The sequence below is a fragment of the Amphiprion ocellaris genome, chromosome 3 (genome assembly GCF_022539595.1).
Source record: "Amphiprion ocellaris isolate individual 3 ecotype Okinawa chromosome 3, ASM2253959v1, whole genome shotgun sequence".
NCBI lineage: Eukaryota > Metazoa > Chordata > Actinopteri > Pomacentridae > Amphiprion > Amphiprion ocellaris.
This window is the reverse complement of record NC_072768.1, coordinates 39,180,092-39,201,081: the sequence shown is the minus strand read 5'-3', so window position 1 is coordinate 39,201,081 and position 20,990 is coordinate 39,180,092. Positions and strand designations below refer to the sequence as shown.

Genomic DNA, 20,990 nt, shown 5'->3' with positions numbered 1-20,990 from the left:
GAGTTTTCATGGAGAACATGAAATTGTCTGGGTAACCCCAAACTTTTGACTGGTAGTGTATAAGTATCGTCTACAGATAAACCGAGCTAAATTAGCACTACAGAAAATTAAAAGATGACAAGAAGACAAAGAGAGATGTTGCTAATTGCCTTAGAATCAGTAAAACAGCTGTTCTTTGAAACCCGAAGAAGCAAATGAAGCATTTCTGCACCAAAAACTACAAAGGACAAGGAAGAGAAGCAGTTCTGACGATGTTCTAATAATTATTTTTAATTAATTTTTTTATTTAATTTTAAAAACCAGAAATTGTTTGGGTGACACCAAACGTCTGAACGGTAGTGTATATATATCTAGAAATCTATATCTATATGTCTATATCTATATTTCTTCCAGAGATGATTATAAAACCCAACTAAATGAGATTTCTTTATCCAATTTGCATTTAATTTTACTCATTTTATTAAACTTACATATATATATTTTTGCTGTTTTAAATACAGTAAAATTTTATGGTCAAAACTGTACATATTTACAGTGTACTCTGACTTTGTTGTATCTTTACATTTATCATCATTATATCTGAATCATTTTGCTTTACTGTGTTTCATTGGATGCTATTTATTAGTAATTGTGCAGAACTTGGGTTGTTTTAAAGTGTTTTCTAGCTGAATTTCAGAGGAAGTGAAGAACGAGGATGATTTAACGTCTGTGAAGGTGATTACTGCAGGTAGTCGACCACTAAGTGACATCTGAGCGGCGACTGGAAGCAGGGGGATGACTTGTGAACGTCTCATCCAATTAGTGCGACGAGGAGCTACCGGCTTCAATTAATAACGCTCTCCTGAGGCCTGGAAAATGATCCAGAGTCGGACCGCCGGGACCAAGCTGAGCGAGTCTGGTTCTGCAGGATAACATGTAACGACAGAAGATGACGAGGAAGTTAAAGCTCCGGAGGGAAAAGAACCAGCGGATCCTCAGTCGTCATACACCGAGGGCAGAACAGAAGCAAACCGAGTGAGGAGGACGTTTATCAGACAGCAGGAGATCCTTGTTAGGGATTCTGCTGAGTGGACAGAATCCTGCACAGCGATGCAGAGAATAAACACCGCCCTGGTTAGAGCATCTGTGAGGATAAAGAGGGAATAAAAAACAACTTATCCTGCAGCTAGAAGGTCACAGAGCACATTCACTTTGTGCTACTTTGTGCAACCCGCTGTGCAAAAGTGTTGAGAAAAAGTGTTTAAAGCAGAATTGCATTCAAACTTTAGAATAAATAAACTCTCAGTGCAGAACTTTTGCCTCCCCTTCCAAGCAGTGATCTTTCTGTTGACTGTAACGTGTCCAATAGCCGGAAAACGACATTAATGTGCTTTAATCCTGATCTGTAATTAATGTTTGTGTGAAAATGTGATTTTCTGGTGCTGTTTGCTTGTTTTGTGTGTTGACTTGCAGGTGGAAGCTGATAATATTACTTTAACCCTTTGAATCCCAAAAATAGCCGGACAGTAGGTTTTAAAGACGCATTGTCATTACAAAAATCACCACAATTGCGCCATTTATCAACAGTAGTGGAATAAACCGTAAAAACTGCACATGACTGAACATAAAGCAGTATTTTGGGAGGAATAAACTCCCAAAAATTACAAGTAATTTCACAGAAAGTCAGATTTTTAGAAGAGTAAGCCTTTAAAACTACAAGTACTTGGACATAAAGTAGTGTTTTGGGAGGAATAAACCTTGAACAGTAGCTGTACTTGGGCACAAAGTAGTGTTCTGGATGGATAAACCTTTAAAAATACAAGTACTTTGACATAAAGTCAGATTTTCCATAGAATAAGCCTTTAAAAGTACAAGTACTTGGACATAAAGTAGTGTTTTGAGTGAAATAAACCTTTAAAAGTAGAAGCAATTGGACATAAAGTTGGATTTTGGAAGAAACAAGCCTTTAAAAGTACAAATACTTTGACAGAATGTTGTATTTTAGGTGTAATAAACCCTTAAAAATATGAGTACATGGGTAGAAAGTAGTGTTTTGGATGGAATAAATCTGTAAAACTACAACTACTTTGACACAAAGTTAGACTTTTGGTAGAATAAACCTTTAAAAGTACAAGGACTTGGACACAAAGTAGTGTTTTGGGTGGAGTAAACCTTAAAAAGTAGAAGCGATTGGACATAAAGTTGGATTTTGGGTGGAGTAAACCTTTAAAAGTAGCTGTACTTGGACATAAAGTTGTCTTTTGGGAGAAATAAACCTTTAAAGCCGCAACTTCTTTCCTAGAAAAGTACTAATTGAATGGAATATGCGTTGAAAACTGCTTATATTTGACATAAAATTGTGGTTTGGAAGGAAGAAACCTTTAATAGTGCAGGTACTTTGACACAATATCAGACTTTTTGGTAGAATAATCCTTTAAAACTATAAGTATTTGGACATAAAGTAGTGTTTTGGGTGAAATAAACCTTTAAAAGTAGATGTGCTTGGACAAAAAGTAGTATTTTGGGAGAAACAAACCTTTGAAACCACAACTTGTTTGTTAGAAAGTACTAATTAGGTGCAAAAAACTCTTCAAAATAAGTGGAGAAGAAGTAGTGTTTTGAGTGTAATTAAGGTTTAAAATTGCAGATACTTGGACATAAAGTGGCATTAAAGGTGGAATAAACCTTTAAAAGTACAAGTTCTTGGACATAAAGTAGTATTTTGGGTGGAATAAACCTTTAAAAGTATATATTGTGTTCTTTAAATCAGTCCTTGAGTCTGTGTGGGAAGAAGAACATCTTGTCCTGTATATTTAGTAGAAGCAGGTCAAAGACGTCTGTATTTTGTTCAGTGACCGGTCAGCTGTGAATAATTTAGATTGTCTTGTTTGTTGTTGTGGCTGAGCTGTATTCGACTCATATCCTGTCGATATTAATGAATAAATCTAGTCTGTTTTAACCGCTCATCTCTGGGAGTCATTTTTAGATTCTGTTGATGTTCTGATGTTAGAGCCTCAAAAGTTGGTGAAATGTCGAACAAAGACTGTATTCTGAAGAATTTTTTTTTTTTTTTTTACATTTTTGAGTCATTTCAGACAAATTGGTTCATCTTTAACTTATTTTGGACCAATTTTGAGCAATTATGGACAAATTTCAGACAAGATTTAAGTAATCCTTGGTGAAATTTTAGTAGAAACGTGGATCTATCCATAAATATACACTTACAGGAGCATTCTGGAGACACGATACCACTCGAGTATGAAATTTTTATCAACAGCAGTGGAATAAAGTGTAAAAACTGCAGAAAACTGAACATAAAGTGATATTTTGGGAGGACTAGACCTTTAAAAGTACAAGTACTTGGACATGAAGTTGCATTTTGGAAGGAATAAACCTTTAAAACCACAACTTGTTTGTTAGAAAAGCACTAATTGGGTGGAACACACGTTGAAAACTGCTGACATTTGACATAAAGTAGTATTCTGGACAGAATAAACCTTTAATAGTACAAGTACACGGACACAAAGTAGTGTTTTGGAGAGAAAAAAATTTTCAAACTACAAGTACTTTGACACAATATCTGAATTTTGGTAGACTAAACCTTTAAAAATACAAGTACCTGGGGACAGAAACTATATTTTGAGAAAAACAAGCCTTTAAATCCCCAACTTGTTTGTTAGGAAAGTACTAATTGTGTGGAATACACATTGAAAACTGCTCACATTTGACATAAAGTTGTGGTTTGGAAGGAATAGACCTTGAAAAGCACAAGTACATGGACACAAAGTAGTGTTTTGGAGAGAATAAATGTTTAAAACTACAAGTACTTTGAGACAAAGTCAGAATTTTGGTTGACTAAACATTTAAAAGTACAAGTACTTGGACAGAAAATATATTTTGTTAGAAATAAACCTTTAAAACCACAACTTGCTGGTTAGAAAAGTAATAACTGGGTGGAATATATATTGAAAACTGCTCACATTTGGTATAAAGTTGTGGTTTGGAAGGAATAAACCTTTAAAGCTGTAAGTACTTCAACAAAACGTACTATTTGGGTGGAACAAACTCTTAAAACCACAATTTGTTTCTTAAAAAATATAAATTTGGTGGTATAAACCTTGAAAACTGCTCATATTTGACATAAAGTAGCATTTTGGAAGGAATAAACCTTTAATAGTACAAATACTCTGACATGAAGCCAGAACTTTGGTAGAATAAACCTTTAAAAGGATAAGTACTTGGACATAAAGTGGTGTTTTGGATGGGATAAACCTTTATAGCCACTATTGTTTGTTAGAATGTGATAAAATGATGGCTGTCGACCCGCTGACAGACTTCATATGCCATTTCACTTACAGGCTCTCTGCTGCATCCCATAATATCAGGTCCATTTGATGAGGGCAGGACTCAAGCCTTCACACAGCGGGATGCAGATAGAACCTGCCAGATGGGTAATGTGACTATCTGACCTCCGTCCGAGGCTTTAATGAGACGCTGAGTGTCCTTCAGCATCAGAAAACTCCACGGTCAGAGCGAGTGTTTAGCAAACACCCAGGAATGTAACATCCCATAATGACGGGGTCTGAAGGCTCTGCTAAACATCCAGCGAGCTCTCTGAGTGGATCTATTGTTCCTCTGAATCAATATAATCAGCTAAGTGTGTGTTTTCTGAGTTTACTACACCTTCCTCCTTCTCCTCCTGTCCAATATCGGCCACGATGTCGTCGATGGTGTCGGGCACCACGTTGCACTGTTCTCCCTGAGCAGAAAAAGGAAAGATGGGGTCAGATATGGCACAAAAAAGTACAAAAATGTGTCCTTATGAAGCAAACTTAAAGGACAAGTCTCCATCTGTGGATATGAAAATTGCAGAGTGACCTAAAAAGTTGATAGTAATCACTTTAAAGTACATTTAAAAGTTTAAAGTTAAAGTTAGTTTATTTATATAGCACATTTCAACAACAAGGTGATTCAAAGTGCTTCACAAGGACATTAAAACAGCAGATGAAAACACAATTATAAAAAGAAAGAAAACACATTTATAAAATCATTGAAAAGGTCATTAAAATTTAAGGATGCAGAAGAGTAAAAGAATCAAAAACAGAAGTTGGGAAGCAAGGACATTTTAAAAGTTACACTGTAGAGTTTGTCATAAAATAAGATTTAAAATAACTGTTAGAAGAACTTAGTCAAAAGCAGCTGAGAACAGGTAAGTCTTCAGAATGGACTTAAATGTGCTGAGAGTTTCAGCTGATCTACAGTTTTCTGGGAGTTTGTTCCAAATATACGGAGCATAGAAGCTGAATGCAGCTTGTCCATGTTTGGTTTTCACTCTGGGAACTAATAAAAGACCTGATCCAGATGACCTGAGTGGTCTGGTTGGTATATACTGAGTCAGGAGGTCTCTGATGTATTTTGGTCCTAAACCATTTAAAGCTCTGTAGACCAGCAGCAGGACTTTAAAATCTACCCTCTGAGTGACAGGAAGCCAGTGTAAAGACTTCAGAACTGGAGTGATGTGATCTACTTTCTTGGTCTTGGTGAGGACTCGAGCAGCAGAGTTTTGGATCAGCTGCAGTTGTCTGAGTGTTTTTTTTAGGTAAACCTGTAAAGATACTGTTACAGTAATCAAGCCGACTGAAGATGAATGCATGGACGAGCTTTTCCAGGTCCTGCTGAGACATCAGTCCTTTAATTCTTGAGATATTTTTTAAGTGATAATAAGCCGACTTTGTAATTGCTTTGATGTGTTTTTCAAAGCTGAGTTCTGAGTCCATCACCACACCCAGATTTCTGGCCTGGTCTGTGGTTTTTAGCTGTAGAGACTGAAGCTCTAAGCTCACTTTTAATCGCCCCTCCTTGGCTCCAAAAACCATTACCTCAGTTTTGTCTTTATTTAGCTGAAGAAGTTCTGACACAGCCACTCATTTATCTGTTCAATACACTTTCCCAGCACCTGTATAGGGCCATGGTCTCCTGGGAACATTGTAATGTAAATCTGCGTGTCATTTGCATAGCTATGGTAACTTACGTTATTATTTTCAATAGTCTGGGCCAGTGGGAGCATGTAGATGTTAAACAGAAGAGGCCCCAGGATGGAACCTTGCGGAACTCCACATGTAATTGCTGTCTGTTCAGACGTAAAGTTACCTATAGACACGAAGTAATTCCTGTCTTTTAGGTAAGATTTGAACCAGTTTAGTACTGTGCCGGACTGTCCCACCCAGTTCTCCAGTCGGTTGAGTAGTATATTGTGGTCGACTGTGTCAAACGCAGCACTTAGATCCAGCAGCACTAAGACTGTCATCCTGCCGCTGTCTGTACTTAAGCGGATGTCATTAATCACCTTAATAAGGGCTGTCTCAGTGCTGTGATGCTGCCGAAAACCTGACTGAAAAACATTGAAACTGTTACTTTTTGTTAGGTAATTGTTTAGCTGTTGAAAAACTGCTTTTTCAATGATCTTACTTAAAAATGGGAGATTAGAGATTGGTCTGTAGCTGTTCATTTGTGACTTGTCGAGGTTGCTCTTTTTTAGAAGTGGCTTAATTACAGCAGTTTTTAAAGCCTGAGGAAAGACGCCTGACGTAAGAGACAAGTTCACAATCCACAAAAGATCTGTCAGCAGTACCTGGGAAACTTTTTTGAGAAACCTTGTAGGCAGAATATCCAGGCAGCAGGAGGAGGAGTTTAGTTGATGTATAATGTCCTCCAGGTTTTTGCGATTGATAGGATTAAATTGTGTCATGGTGTTTAAATTGGTTTTACGCTGACACAGGACATGTCCTGAACCTGCTGTGGAGGCACTAACTGCTTGTCTAATGTTTAGGATTTTCTCTATAAAGAATGATGCAAAGTCGTTGCAGGCCCTGGTAGAACGTAACTCAGGGGCTACTGACACACGAGGGTTTGTTAGCCTGTCCACAGTAGCAAATAAGGCTCGTGTATTGTGACTGTTTTTGGTGATTATATCTGCGAAATAAGATTGTCTTGCATTCCTCAGTTGTAAATTGTAAGTGTACAGTTTCTCTTTATAAATGCTATAATGAACCTGAAGTTTTGATTTTCGCCATCTGTGTTCAGCTTTCCGACACTCTCTTTTGTTATTTCTGACCAGTGTGGCATTTCTCCATGGAGATTTTTTCTTACCAGAGATCACTTTCACCTTAGTTGGAGCAATGGCATCCATAATGTTTACAATTTTAGCATTAAAGCTACCTATCAGCTCATCGACTAAACCCCAAGACAGAGCTGGTGTTGAAGAGAAAGCCTGGTTAAATATCTCAGAGGTGCTTTCAGTAATACACCGTTTTTTGGTTACCTCTGTAAAAACTGTCGATTGCACTGAGACGGTGCTCTCAAAGAAAACACAGGAATGATCAGAAAGGCCAACATCAGACACTGTGACATTGGAAGTACTCAGACCCTTGGAGATAAGTAGGTCTAACGTATGCCCTTTGTCATGTGTGGCCTCTGTTACATGCTGGACCAGCCCAAAGTTGTCAAGAGTGTTGTACAGGTCTTTAGTCCCTTTGTCCTGAGGACTGTCAACATGAATGTTGAAGTCACCAGCAATAATTACACAGTCAAAATCAATGCAGATCATAGACAGCAGTTCACTAAAATCATCAAAAAACTCTGCACAGTATTTAGGAGGCCTGTAAATATTAAGTAGCACAACTCGAGATAAGGACTTCAGCTGGAGAGCTACGTACTCAAACGAGGAGAAATGTTCAGAGGATAATTGCTGATATTGAAACGATTCATTGAATAAAATTGCAACACCGCCCCCTCTCTTTTGCACCCTGGCCTCACTGATAAAAGTGAAGTTGGGAGGGGTCGACTCGATGAGAACAGCTGCACTGTTATTTTGGTCTAACCAAGTTTCACTTAAAAACATAAAATCAAGATTGTGCTCAATAATAAAATCATTGATTAAAAATGTCTTCCCTGCTAAAGATCTAATATTTAATAGAGCCATCTTTAATGTTTGGGGAGTTTTGCCTGCCTTGTGAGCAGGAGTTTGTGGCTCACAAACAATATGTACTATATTTGAAGGCTTTTTCTTTCTGTGTCTTGACATAGCCACCTTTCTTTTTCTGTTGCCTATTAGGACAGAGATGCTGGCTACCTGGTTTCCATCAGGCCCTGGCTTTTCCTGGTTGAAAACATTAGTATTAGCTTTGAAGCCTGGACCCGGTACATATCAGACATCAGACACAACTGAATTTTCAGGACAGACAAGACTAGTTGGCAAGCATATGGGATTTGGGCGCGGTGTCAGTTTTGTTCCAGCATTGACACGCCTTTTCATCTCATCTGTGAAATCCAGATGAGTGGGGGAGGGAGAGAGACTGGCTGGGGAGGGCGGAGAGTTAGGTGGGGTTTCTGCTGGTTGAGGTTGAGAATATCCTCCTGTTGGGAGTGGAGGCCACTCCTCTTGTTGTGGGGGTGAAGATGGGCAGTGGTTTGTTGGATGAGGGGCAGGAGGCGATGATGTAGTTGGAGCCTCTTCCTGGGTTCCTTGTTGTCCTTGGTCAGTCCTTATCTCCGGCAGTAACAGTTCTTCCCCAGCATGCTGTGCAATCTGTTGTTGTTCTGGATGTTCTAGGCTTTTATCTCTGACCCTGGCTGGTGTCTGACTTACGGAGTAAAAAATGTTTGAGCACAGTAGCAGCAATCCTGATCTGTTAAGGAAGATTCCATTTGCCTTAAAGAGGTGCCTGCGTTCCCAAAAAATGTTGAAACTGTTGATAAAGTTTATTGATTGAGCAGCACATGTAGCTTTGAGCCATCTGTTTAGCAGCATCAGCCTGCTAAATCTCTCATCTCCTCTCCGGACTGTAGATAGTGGTCCGCTCCCATAAACAACAGGTTTCAGACCTCTGACTCTGTTCAGCAGATCCATAAAGTCCTGTTTGAGCACTTCTGACTGCTGCTTCTCAACATCGAGGGCTCCCGTATGTATGACAAGGGATTTAGCTGTGGGATGCTCAGCAGCGATCTTCAGGAATTTCTTAGAAATGTCAGACACCATATCATTGTTAAAACACAGCACTTTGGTGTTATTTTTTTGCTGGAAAAGTGCTTTAAATCATTCACAGCTCTGTCACCCACTATCAAAGTTTGAGGCCCAGTAGTTAGCTCTTTCCTCAGCCTTTTTGGCTCAGCAGTTAGCTCATTCTGCAGCCTTTTGGTGCAACGTTCTGTGTCATACCTTTGTCTACTTTCAGGGGATGAACTTTCTTTTGGGGTGTCAGGGTCTTGTTGCAGTACAGCAAACCTGTTCTCCAGTTGAACGTTTCCTGGGTTTGTTTGCTCTTATTCCTGGTTGTAGCCACTGTCCAGGACTCTTCTCTTCTCTGTATTGGGGTTGAAGAGATGTTGCTGTGGGATGGCAGAGCAGGCCAACCAGTTTCATCAGTAATCTCTGCATGTTGGATTCTGCCTGTAGCCTGTCTTTCCATATCAGCTGTATTCATACCTGAGGTATGTTTTGGCTTTGCTCCGAGCAAGTTCCAGGGAGGACTGCTGGTTGATTTACGGCTGTTTCCACAGGCCTCCTCATCTTTGATGGTGATGCTAATTAGCTGTCTGTTAGCCTTCTCTTGTCCACTGCTTTGAGTCATCGGTAGAGTGGTCTCATTCCCATAATGTCCATTTACCTCCGCATTCACTTCCAAACGGTGCAGTTTCATCTCCAGTACTGTTATATTTTGGAGGAGTTTGTAATAATCATTCATGGAAAAGGGAGGCATCTTGCTGCTAGTTAGCACTTCTCGCTAGTCACGGCAGCAGCACTTCTACGCCCGCAGACGAGCCTCTTAACGCCGTCCGGTGTAAAACGATGAATCCTCGGCGGTTTCTTCACCTCGGAGGGACGAAGACATTTGTTCGGCTCGTTTTTGCAGTTTAGCAGTGTATTATGTCAGGAAAAGTCTGAATGCTTTGCCCTGCTGGTACCAGTAGCTTTTTTCAAGAGGTTTGTGATTATATATTGACATAAAGTAAGTACTGATCAAGGAACTTTTCAACTGGCTGGTATCGGCACAAACCTCAGCTTGATCCTTTATTTGTGTTTGTTGTAAGGAAACAACACAATTAGTGCCATTTCAATAGTTTTCTTAATCAACAACTGGCAGCATTATCTATCTAGAATGGATTAACTGATAAAAAGAATTGAAAACAGTGGACATTTACCATGTCCTGATATTCTTGTTTAAATACAAAGACAAATTTTGTACTACAAAGGTGACTTTTGCTTAGGATTAATGAAGTTTAATCCTACTTTTATCTTATCTTATATATCACTGGAATATAAGAAGTTTTTTTTTTACTCATTAGGTCTAGGTGGAGGTCATTAATCGTCACAGAAGTCTTTGTCATGGTACCCCTTTCCTAGCTAAACACACATAATGCCTCCACCTCCTCTGGTCTCTATTGTATTAGTATTAACCCTTTGATGCACAACATGGGTCAAGAGATATCCATTTTCTATTGAATATGGGTTATTTTTGACCCATGTTGTGCATCAGAGGGTTAAACAGTAAGATGCTCCACCTGGTGGCACAACCAGGTACTATGATTAATTTAGCAAATCAGAGAATAATCACAGAATATGGGCTGATCGAGGGTCTTTTAAAATGATCAGTATTGGATCAATCTATGTCCTGTTCTTTGTTTACATCTGCTGTCACACGGGTGTCGTAAAGGACGAACACAATTAGAGGCAGGACGTTAAGGATGCAAGTTTTTGATCATTTCGATCAGTAATTGGCAGCATTATCAATCTATAATTGATGAATTAATAACACAAACTGAGCATCGTGGATGTTTATCATGTCCTGATACTGTTGTTTTAATCCCAAGACAAAATTTGGACTGAAAAGGTGATTTCTGTTTAGGATTAATGAAGTTTTATCCTGTTTGAGCTCATCTTATATACCACTGGGACATAAGAACACAGTTACAGTTGATTTAAGTTTGTTTTAAACTCATGAGCTGAGAACATTTATCCTGTTGCTTTAATCCTGAGACAAAATATGGACTAAAAAGGTGAGTTATGTTTTGAATTAATGAAGCTTTATCCCGTTTTATCTTATCTTATATACCACTGTAACATGAAAACACAATTACATTTGATTCCAGTTTGTTTTATAGCTCTAGTCGGAGGTCGTTAATTGTCACATTAGTCTTTGTCATGGTGCCCGTGGCTAGCTAAACTCCCACAATGCTCTCTGCTTGCCAACATGAACTGTTGCTGTTTTAATCAATAGACAAATGACATAGACTACAAATGTGACTTTTGTTTAGGATTAATAAAGACTTATCCTGTTATATCTTATCTTATATACCACTGGAGTACAAAAACCCTATTGTTAAACTCATGAGCTCTGTTCCGAGGTCATTAAAGTGTCAGAAGTCTTTGTCATGGTGCCCGTTGCTAGCTAAACCCCCACAGAACTCATACAGACAGCATTTTTACCTTTCTAGCGATACGCTCCACCACCACCTTGGCTACCGGAGTGATTGCGCCTCCCTCTGGGTCGTAGAAGGGGCTCTGGGGGTGGTCCAGGCTGGTCAGGGGTCGGATCTTCTCCTGAGGATTGGTGGGCTTGTTGGGCGACTGAAAAAAGACAGAAAACAGGGTGAAAGTGAGCTACGAATGTGATATGGAACATCTGAAGCGGCTATAAAAGACAATATCACAGCCAAAAGTGGATCAAATAACTGTGTGTGAATATAAGGTGTTGCATTAATGTCTCATTTTAGCAAAATTCAGCCTGTTATTGGGGCTTATGTCCAATGCTGATGAAGGTTTCATTTTAATATTGGGACCTTTGAGCGTCAAACACTTAACTTGTAGCATTCTGGTGAATTTTCTACATCAATTTATGGTGGAAATGTGTTTACATATTCAGGCAATGGGTGAAAGTTCAAAAATATGAATATAATTCCGTTTTCGCAATAAAGTCAGTGGTTGTATGATTTCATAATTAATAAATCATTACTGAAAGACTTGTAACTGACTCTGACCCTTTATTGTTTTGTTGTTGTTTTTTTTTTTACAGAAATATTTACTTAATTTTTTAAGCATATGTTGTTCAATTTTTGAATATTTTATTTTGTTTTTGTCAAAAATTTGTCAAAATTAGTGAAACCTGAAATCTTGTCTGAATTTATTGAGAAGATTGTCTAGAATGACTTCCAGATTTGTCCAAAAATGTCTCAAAATTTGTCCAAAATTACTTCAAATTGTCCAAAATGAATTTAGACACTGGACTGTGTGGAAAAATTAGTTACTAGTGAGGAAAAATGAGTCCACAGTGAAGAAAAAAAAATCCCACTGAAGAAAAATTAGCCCACAGTGAGGAAACATGAGTTCCTAGTGAGGAAAAATGAGGCAACATTTTTCTTCAGTATTTGCAGGACTTCTTTTCTTGCATATTTAATATATATTTAACAGTTAATTTATTTTTCTACAATATTTTATTCACTTTTTTGGATGTTTTATTTTTTAATTTTTGTCAAAAACTTATCAAAATGAGTGTAAACCTGAAATCCTGTCCAAAATGTCTCAAAATTTGTCCAAAATCAATTTACACACTCAATCAATAAAATAAACGCAGCATGAAACATCTTTCTTTCTACAATTTTCCAAAGCACATTGTGTGGAAACATGAGTTAATAGTGTGGAAAAATGAGCTCCTAGTGAGGAAAAATGAGGCAATTTTTTTTCAATATTCATGGGAATTCTTTTCTTGTATATTTTATAAATATTTGGAACATTTACTTAATTTGTTATACAATTTTTATTCACTTTTTTGTGGATATTTTATTGTATTTTGTCAAAAAATGTCAAAATGAGTGAAACCTGTCAAAATAATTGAGAAGGTGGTCTAGAATGACTTCAGAATTTGTCCAAAAATCACTCATAATGACTCAAAATTTGTCCAAAATTACTTTAACTTGTCCAAAAATGAATTTACGTACTAGATCAATAAAACAAATGCAGTATGAAGCATCTTTCTTTCCACAGTTCCTGAGTGATTATTTCATCAAAATAAACTGATGTACTGCATGTCAGAGGTGTTTAGAAGCAGTGAGAAGTTCTGAATTCTCCAGCTATCCGGTGCCATGTCCGCTCTCTGTCAACGACATTTTTAAAGAAATATATTCAGGGTGCTGCTGTGTAATCTGTATTTACTACCCTGTAAAACGTGCATCCTTTCAGAAACATCCACAGGAGCCTTGTGTGTTTTTCTGTGTGTGATTTTTTATTCAAATTCGACTTTGTTCATGCAGAAACCATGAATTAGCCTTGAGGCGATAGGAAGCTACCGCTGAGCCGTGTTGCTCCCACGTGGCCAAAAAAATCAATTAATGCAGATTAAAGTAACTTCTATAAAAGCCTCTGGAACATTTCAAGCCTCCAGTAACCTTCCTGGATGGAATATTACAGCTGAGCGCGATGAGAAGCTCCCAGGAGAAGAACCCCCTGCTGCTCCAAACGCTGAATCTTTTAGCACTACCAGGGCCTTTTACTTCCCGCCGCCTCCCCAGGTGGATGAGTTTCAAAGTGAAACTAGAGGTGAATCAGCTCTGATGGCTCTTCAAGGATCGAGGGAGGATGGACGTGCTCGAGGAAGACGCGTCGGGTGAAGATCGGGTCGCGACTTGAAGGGGAATCACTCCCAAAGTCCCACATTAGCATTGTGCTAACGGTGCCCTGGGCGTGAGGAGGTCGGAGTCCTGCAGGAAAACATCTGCCGCTGGATGCTGAGAATCAAAGACGCCGGAGGGAAGAGAGTCTCAGCCCGCCGCCGGTTTGGAGTAATCACAGTTAAACAGCCCAAATTTAGGACGTGGGAATTAATTGCGGGAGAAGAATACTAATCCGATGTCTGTGAAACAGGCTTTAGGAAGAGAACAACAGTGATCCTCTGGAGGGAAGCAACAGAGCAGCAGCGCTAATTTACAGCACCATTAATAAAAGTAATAAAGCTGCAATAGAGGGTGGGTTTTGTTCTCTGTACTGATTAAAAAATGTGAGAATTAAAAAAACGCAACATTTGTTGGAGCCAGAAACTGTAAAAGAACATCTGAGCTTCAACTTCGTGTCTGATATTTGCACCAAAATCAATTTATTCCATGTCTCATGAAAAAAATTCACTAAAAACAAACAGTTTGCATTAATCGTATTCTGTAAAAAACAAAAAATTCAGTTTGTTGTGGCATAAATAAAAACCCATGACTGACTGAGCGGTGACCAACAGTCACATTACAAAAGTTTTCAGGTTGAACTGCAGGCAGTGCTTTATTATTATTTTGGGGCTTTTAAACAGGACGTTTTATGAATGTGTTTTTTTTTTCTGCATTTTTCACACTTTTTCAAAATGCTTCATTGTTTTTTTTTATTTTTATTTTTTTTAAGTTTTTAATAACTTTATGGATTTATTTTAATTAAATTTTTGGGATAAATTTTCAATATTTGTGGGACTTTTTACTTGCAGACACACTGGGGGGAAAGCAAAATAGATGTGAAGATGTTTAAATACATGCTTTAAAAAAACAAAAAAGAGATCAAGGGGAGGAAACGAGTTCATAGTGAGGACAAATGAGGCAATAGTGAGGAAAAACTGGCTCACAGTGAGGAAAAATGAAAAAAAAAAAAGCGAGGTGGTTCCTCAAAGTAAGGAAAATGAGTTCCGAGTGAGGAAAAAAAGAGTCTACAGCAAGGAAAAATAACCACAAAGTGAGGAAAAATGATCCCACGGTGGGTAAAATGAGCCCAGTGAGGAAACATGAGTTCATAATGAGGAAAAATGAGTCATTCATGAGCAAAAATTACTTCACAATGAGGAAAAGAGTCCATAGAAAGGAAAAAATATCCCAAAGTGAGGAAAAATTTGTCCTCAATGGCGAAAAATGAACCCAAAGTGAGGAAAAATGAGGCAACAGCGAGGAAAAATGATCCTACACTGTAGTAAAAAGAGCACAAATTGAAGAAACATGAGTTCATAGTGAGGAAAAATGAGGCAAAAACGAAGAAAAGTCAGCACACAGTGAGGAACAGAGTCCACAACAGGGAAAACAGAGTCAACAGTGACTAAAAATGACCAAAATGTGATGAAAACGACTGCAAAAAGATGTAAAACAAGGTTGTAGAAATGGAAATAGTTAAATACCTGGAGTATGTGGTGCCTTTTTTTTATCAAACTGATAAACATGTTGATTCTGGGTTTTTTTTTCAATTGTGGTGAAATTAAATGATAAAAGAAATTAAACTTTAGTTTTTTTTAAAGACATTTCTTCATTCTCTCTTCTTCAATGCGTTTCCATAGAGGTGCAGGACTTTAGATTGAAAAATGAGCCACAGTGAAGGAAAAAAGGTGTTTGATGTCGACATGCATCATTTACATCCATCTAATCATCCTTTTAATGAGAGGTTCTGGCAGCGTTTCTAGGTGTGTGTCCATGTATTGTTAGCATAAAAACCCTCCTCTACAGAGAGAAACGACAGAAATATGTGACCAACATGAATCATTCTCTTTCTTCTCTCAACGCTGTCATGTGAAGTTTCAACTTTGGCTTTAATCCATGCAGGGGAATCGAAGGAGACGAGGAGATTCAAGGATCCATCCTCATCTATGGCTTCAGAACAACAGATTCTCTTTGTAGCTACAGGAGAGTTGAAAGTTTCTTCCCTGTCTGACCTTTTGCTGCTCTTTTCCCTCCACTGTTCTGTGGAATGGAAGGCTGGCGACATAAATGCATTTAAAGCTCCTTCTTTCACGCCGTTCCTCGTTGGAGACGATGAAAAGCTACTTCACTTGTAATATCTGCAAACAGAACCACGCTGTAAAAGCTTTGCCCTTCGTGTGGTTAAGGTAAAGTCCTGTTTCACATTAATCTGCCCACAAAAAGCAGTTTACCTTTGTAGATTCTATAAACTCAAATGCACATTTTGCTTTTTACTTTAACAACTTCTTTTCTAGTTTCAAAAAAAGTATAAAAACCAAGTTTACCGCCAACATTTCATTGCATTTTTCTGCTACAACCAGGAGAGCAGAAGAAAAGGAAACAAAACAATAAGTCTAAAGACAAAATGATGTTCCTCATTTTGTTTTGGGGTAAAGCAAATGCTTAAGTTGGAAAATTTGAGAACTTAAAGCTGACGTTCCTTAAAATGAAGTCTATTTTCAGTTCAGCTTGAAAGGACTCAACAGAAGTAAACCATTGGATAAATATTACTTGTAAATTTTATTAAATTGCATATTGCCGCCAAAAGTAATGGATTAATCCTGGAAGGCTGTTGATTAGACACTTTTCTGCTCATAAAAGTAACACCAGAGGTCGACCAACCGATGAGAATTTGGTAGGATGAGAGCAAATTGAGGAATTAATCAATCTAGAGGCTGGTTTATGAAACCTTAAGTTGGATGTTCCACCCGTCAAAACATGGGACCAAACCAGAAAAATTTAGAATAACTTACCTCATATGTTACTCCGCCGTCAGTCCCAGCGTCCCAGGGTATGAGGTCCGTCACCAGCCTCTGGACCCAACCACAGTCCTTGGTGCACAGATCTTCTCCTGAAAGTCCAACGTTCCAGTCCGGACTCGGTCCCAACATGGTGAGGAAGGACATGAGGTGTCGGGTCCGATCCACAGAGAACTCTGCTGACGGAGCCGCTCGTCTGGTCCAAGGAAAGGCAGAAAAAACTAAGAAAATATCCTCAATATCACTGTAATAAGGGAGAATAATAGCCTCATGATGAACTGCTTCCACCATGACAAAGACTCGTGGTGGTTAATAGTCTCCAACCACAGCTCATTTGTTTTAAATGAGCTCTAGTCTTCTAATTTTTCCTTTTGATGATTACTGATGGATGCAGCTGCTGATTATCAGTTAAAATTGGCAGTTGGTTATGAAATTGTTGGAAAGTTTTTGAGTAATTTTAGGCACATTTTAAGTAATTTTGGACAATTTTAGAGTAATTTTGTTAATTTTCAGCTTATTTAGAACCTGTTTTAAATGATTTTTGATGGATTTTTGCCATTTTGGAAAACTTTTGAGGCATTTTGCAGAAGTATTATGTATTTGGAGCATTTTTTTGGCTTACTCTAGACATTTGCTTTGTCATTGTGGGCAATTTTGGTAAATTTAAGACAGTTTAAACATTTGAACTGCTTCCAATATCTGCAGTTGGTTATAAAGCAGATTGGACAATTTTTGAGTAATTCTGGATCCTTACCAACTTATTTAGGACCAGTTTTACATGATTTTTGACCAATTTTCACCATTTTTGAAAAGCTTTGAGACATTTTGCATAAGTATGATATATTTGGAGCAACTTTTTGGATTACTGTAGACAATTTTTTAGTCATTGTGGACAAATCATAAGACATTTCTGTCAAGTTTAAGATAGTTTGGACGTTTGAACTGCTTCAAATATGCAAAATGCCGCTGTTGCAGTTTTGATGTTCAAACTATGACACATCCCATAATACTGGTTTTTCAAAATTGGTTGTAAAATTGAATGGGCAATTTTTGAGCAATTCTGGCAATCGTTTTAACTTATTTAAGACCAGTTTTAAAAGATTTTTTAAGGATTTTTGCCATTTTGGAAAAGCTTGGAGGCTGTTTTGCAGAAGTATGATGCAACTGGAGCAAATTTTGTCTTATTCTGGACAATTCTTTGGTGATTGTGAACAAATAATAAGACAAGTTTAAGATAGTTTGGGTATTTTTTCAGTCTGATGATAATATTGATGTTCAAAGTTGGTTCTAAAATTGATTGGACAATTTTATAGGAATTTGAGTTAACTTTCAACTTATTTGGGACCAGTTTTAAATGATTTTTGACGGATTTTTGCCATTTTGGAAAAGTTTGGAGGCTATTTTGCAGACATATGATGCATTTTGAGCAATTTTTGGCTTATTGTAGACAACTTTATAATCATTGTGGACAAATCATGAGACATTTTTGGCAAATTTAAGATAGGTGCAATTTTGGTTAAAAACATCAGGTTCTGGGGTCACGACCTCCGACCCATTGCAAATTGCTGCGTAACTGAAGCTCTGAATTAACCAATTAGCTGCAGAAAATCGCTTTTTATGTCATATTCTGTTTGCATAGTGGTTATAATAGGGTATTGTGGAAACAATAATGAGGTAATTTGAAGTTTCTTTGGTGTCTTAATTATTACGTTTTAACCAAGACGTCGACTATTTTGGAACAACTCTGGGAAAGAAAATCAAAGAAAATGTGCCGCATACATGTGTGTGAACATTCTCATTAGCAAAAATAATAGCGCCACAATATATCGCAAATGACAGACAATGCTAGGAGGGGTTATTAAACAGATGTTTGGTGGAAGATGCAGTACATTAGTGCGGCTGAGTGTGTTCATGGCTGTGCAGCGCTGAAGGCTACAACGGTGATAAGTTTCTAATTGCTCTTGAACTAATTCCAAAGAGTGCACAGCATGCCAGAGTGTTCAGACGAGTCGGCCTGGTGTTTAAAGAAAAGGTGTCAGAAAACTATTTATTCAAATTCACACATTGCCCTAAAATAATATCTGTATTTTAATTATAATTTATAATTCACTCAGGGTGTCAGAACTGAAACTTAAACACAACTTATCGTGCTAATTAGGAATTTACTGCCGCTCGTAATGAAGATTAGGTCACAAACAGGTCAGTTTATCAAAGTGTTTTCGATTGTTTGTCTCTATTACTTGGTGCAGAAAACAAATTGATCTCTGAGTTTTATCTTTGTTTACCTGAAGCTAAGCACATTATTTCAGAAACCGCAGAACAATCTTGGCTGAAAGGTAAGATCTGATCAAAGAGCTTTTCAACAAGATGCAGCCATTTATTGTTCTGTACGCCTCAAAAATACCAAGTGAAAAAAGAGAGAATCAGGATTATTTTGAACCTGGCCAAAAGTTGTGCAATTTTTGTCAACCTACAGAGAAGCATGTAAAGAAAGAAAAGCATGGATTTTATCCTGCGGGAACGTGTTTTAAGGCGCAGTCCTGCTGAAAACATGATGAATAAATGATCAAATCCATCAAAAGCTCAGAAGTGTTCGAGGTCTGGGTGGAAAATGTAACGCTGGAACCGGTCAGGGAGGAAAAACTGTTCAGCTGGAGCACGAATAAACACTGAAAAAGCAATTCAATGCACCTATAGCCACAGTTTAATCAAATGCATGATTGCAAGAATAAATCTTATTTAAGGTGCACCATATTGCCACCACATTTCCCTTCTTGGCTGTTGTTTAAGTTTCAGGTCTTTTTTGACTTATATTAAACTTACTAAACTTTATTTACTAGTAAAGTCATTTTTCTGGTTGAAAAAATCTAAATAAGTGGGTTTGAGGCAAAAAAATATAGTCTGACAGGAAAAAAAATGTGTGTTATTTTTGTAAGAATATACACATATAACATATTTCCTGCTGACATAAGAGTCATGTGGAGAGTTTCTACTGATATGAACAAAATATAACAAAAACTTTTTCTGTAATATGTAAAAAAAAAAAAGTAAGAGTAGGACTTTTGAGGGTGGTTGCTAACTAGTTAACTAGCTGACTTTTGGTTAAGCTAGTAACATTATGCTACCTAAAATTGCCCATGCATTAGCTAACTAGAGAACTTTAGGTTAGGCTAGTAATATTAAGTTATATCATCTTGCCGTAGCACTAGCTAACTAACAAACTAGTTGACTCTAGACTATTGTCGTAACACTATGCTATGGTAGCTCTCTGTGGTACTAGCTAACTAGCTGACTTCAGGTTACACTAGTAACATTATGCTATATTAACTGCTATAACTACCTAGCTAACCTGCTGACTATAGGTTAGGCTAGTAACATTACATTATATCAGCTTGCCCTGGCACTAGCTAACTAGCAGACTTAAGGTCAGGCTAGTAACATGAAGTTATATTAGCTTGCTGTAGCACTAGCTAACTAAGAAACTTGCCAACTCTAGCGTATGCTAGAAACATTATGCTATAGTAGCTCTCTGCAGCATTAGCTAAATAGCTCACTTTGGGTTAAACTAGTAACCATATGCTACATAAGACTTTAACATTAAATTATATTAGCTTGCCGTAGCACTAGGTAACTCACAATTTTGCGAGCACTAGCAAACTATTTAACTTAAAGTTAAGCTGGTAACTTTATGCTACATTAGCTTGCAGCAGAACTAGCTAATAAACTAACTAGCTGACTTTAGGTAAAGCTTAGCTTTCTGTAGCACTAGCTAACCGACTGACTTTAGGTTAAGCCGTTAACATTATGCTATGTTAGCTTGCTGTAGCACTTGCTGACTACCTAATTAGCCAACTTTAGGTAAAACTAGCAACATTAGGCTATATTAGCTTGCTGTGGCATTAGATAACTAGCTAACTAGCTGACTTAAGCTAGTAACATTATGCTGGGTTTCTGTAGCACTAGCAGATCAGCTAACTTCAGGTTACAATAGTAACATTACACTATATTAGCTTGTTGTAGCACTACCTAAACAGCTGACCTTGGGTTAAGCTGGCAACATTATGCTATATTAATTTGCCTTAGCACTAGCTAACTAGTTAATTTTAGGTTAAGCTGGAAACATTATGCTACATTAGCTTGCAGTAGAACTAGCTAATAAACTAGCTGATTTTAGGGAAAGCTATATTACTTTGTCGTGGCAATAACTACTAGCTAACTAGCTGACTTTAGGTGAAGCTAGTAACACTAAATTTTCCTGCTGTGGGATCAATAAAGGTTTTATCTATCTACTATATTAGTTTGTCGTAGCATTAGCTAAGTAACTGAAGTTAGGGTAAATTGGTAACATTATGTTATATTAGCTTTCTGCTGCACTAACTAACTAGCTTAATTTAGGGTAAGCTAGTAACAGTGTGCTATAGTAGCTTGCAGTAGCACTAGCTAGTGAACTTACTAATTGAACTTACTAATGCTATATTGGGTTTCTGTAGCACTAGCAGATCAGCTAGC

At 37.7% G+C, this 20,990-nt stretch overlaps 1 protein-coding gene across 1 annotated transcript in view; it reads right to left on the bottom strand.

Moving 5' to 3' along the window:
* Positions 1-20,990, bottom strand: part of LOC111569225 (spondin-1-like) — a 159,412-nt gene that overhangs the window by 23,305 nt on the left and 115,117 nt on the right. Inside the window, exons 8-10 of the mRNA XM_055009128.1 lie at positions 16,476-16,677; positions 11,465-11,605; positions 4,663-4,738 (exon numbers count right to left, since the gene is read on the bottom strand). Coding sequence (XP_054865103.1) covers positions 4,663-4,738; positions 11,465-11,605; positions 16,476-16,677 — 419 coding nt within the window. The remainder of the gene's footprint in view (positions 1-4,662; positions 4,739-11,464; positions 11,606-16,475; positions 16,678-20,990) is intronic.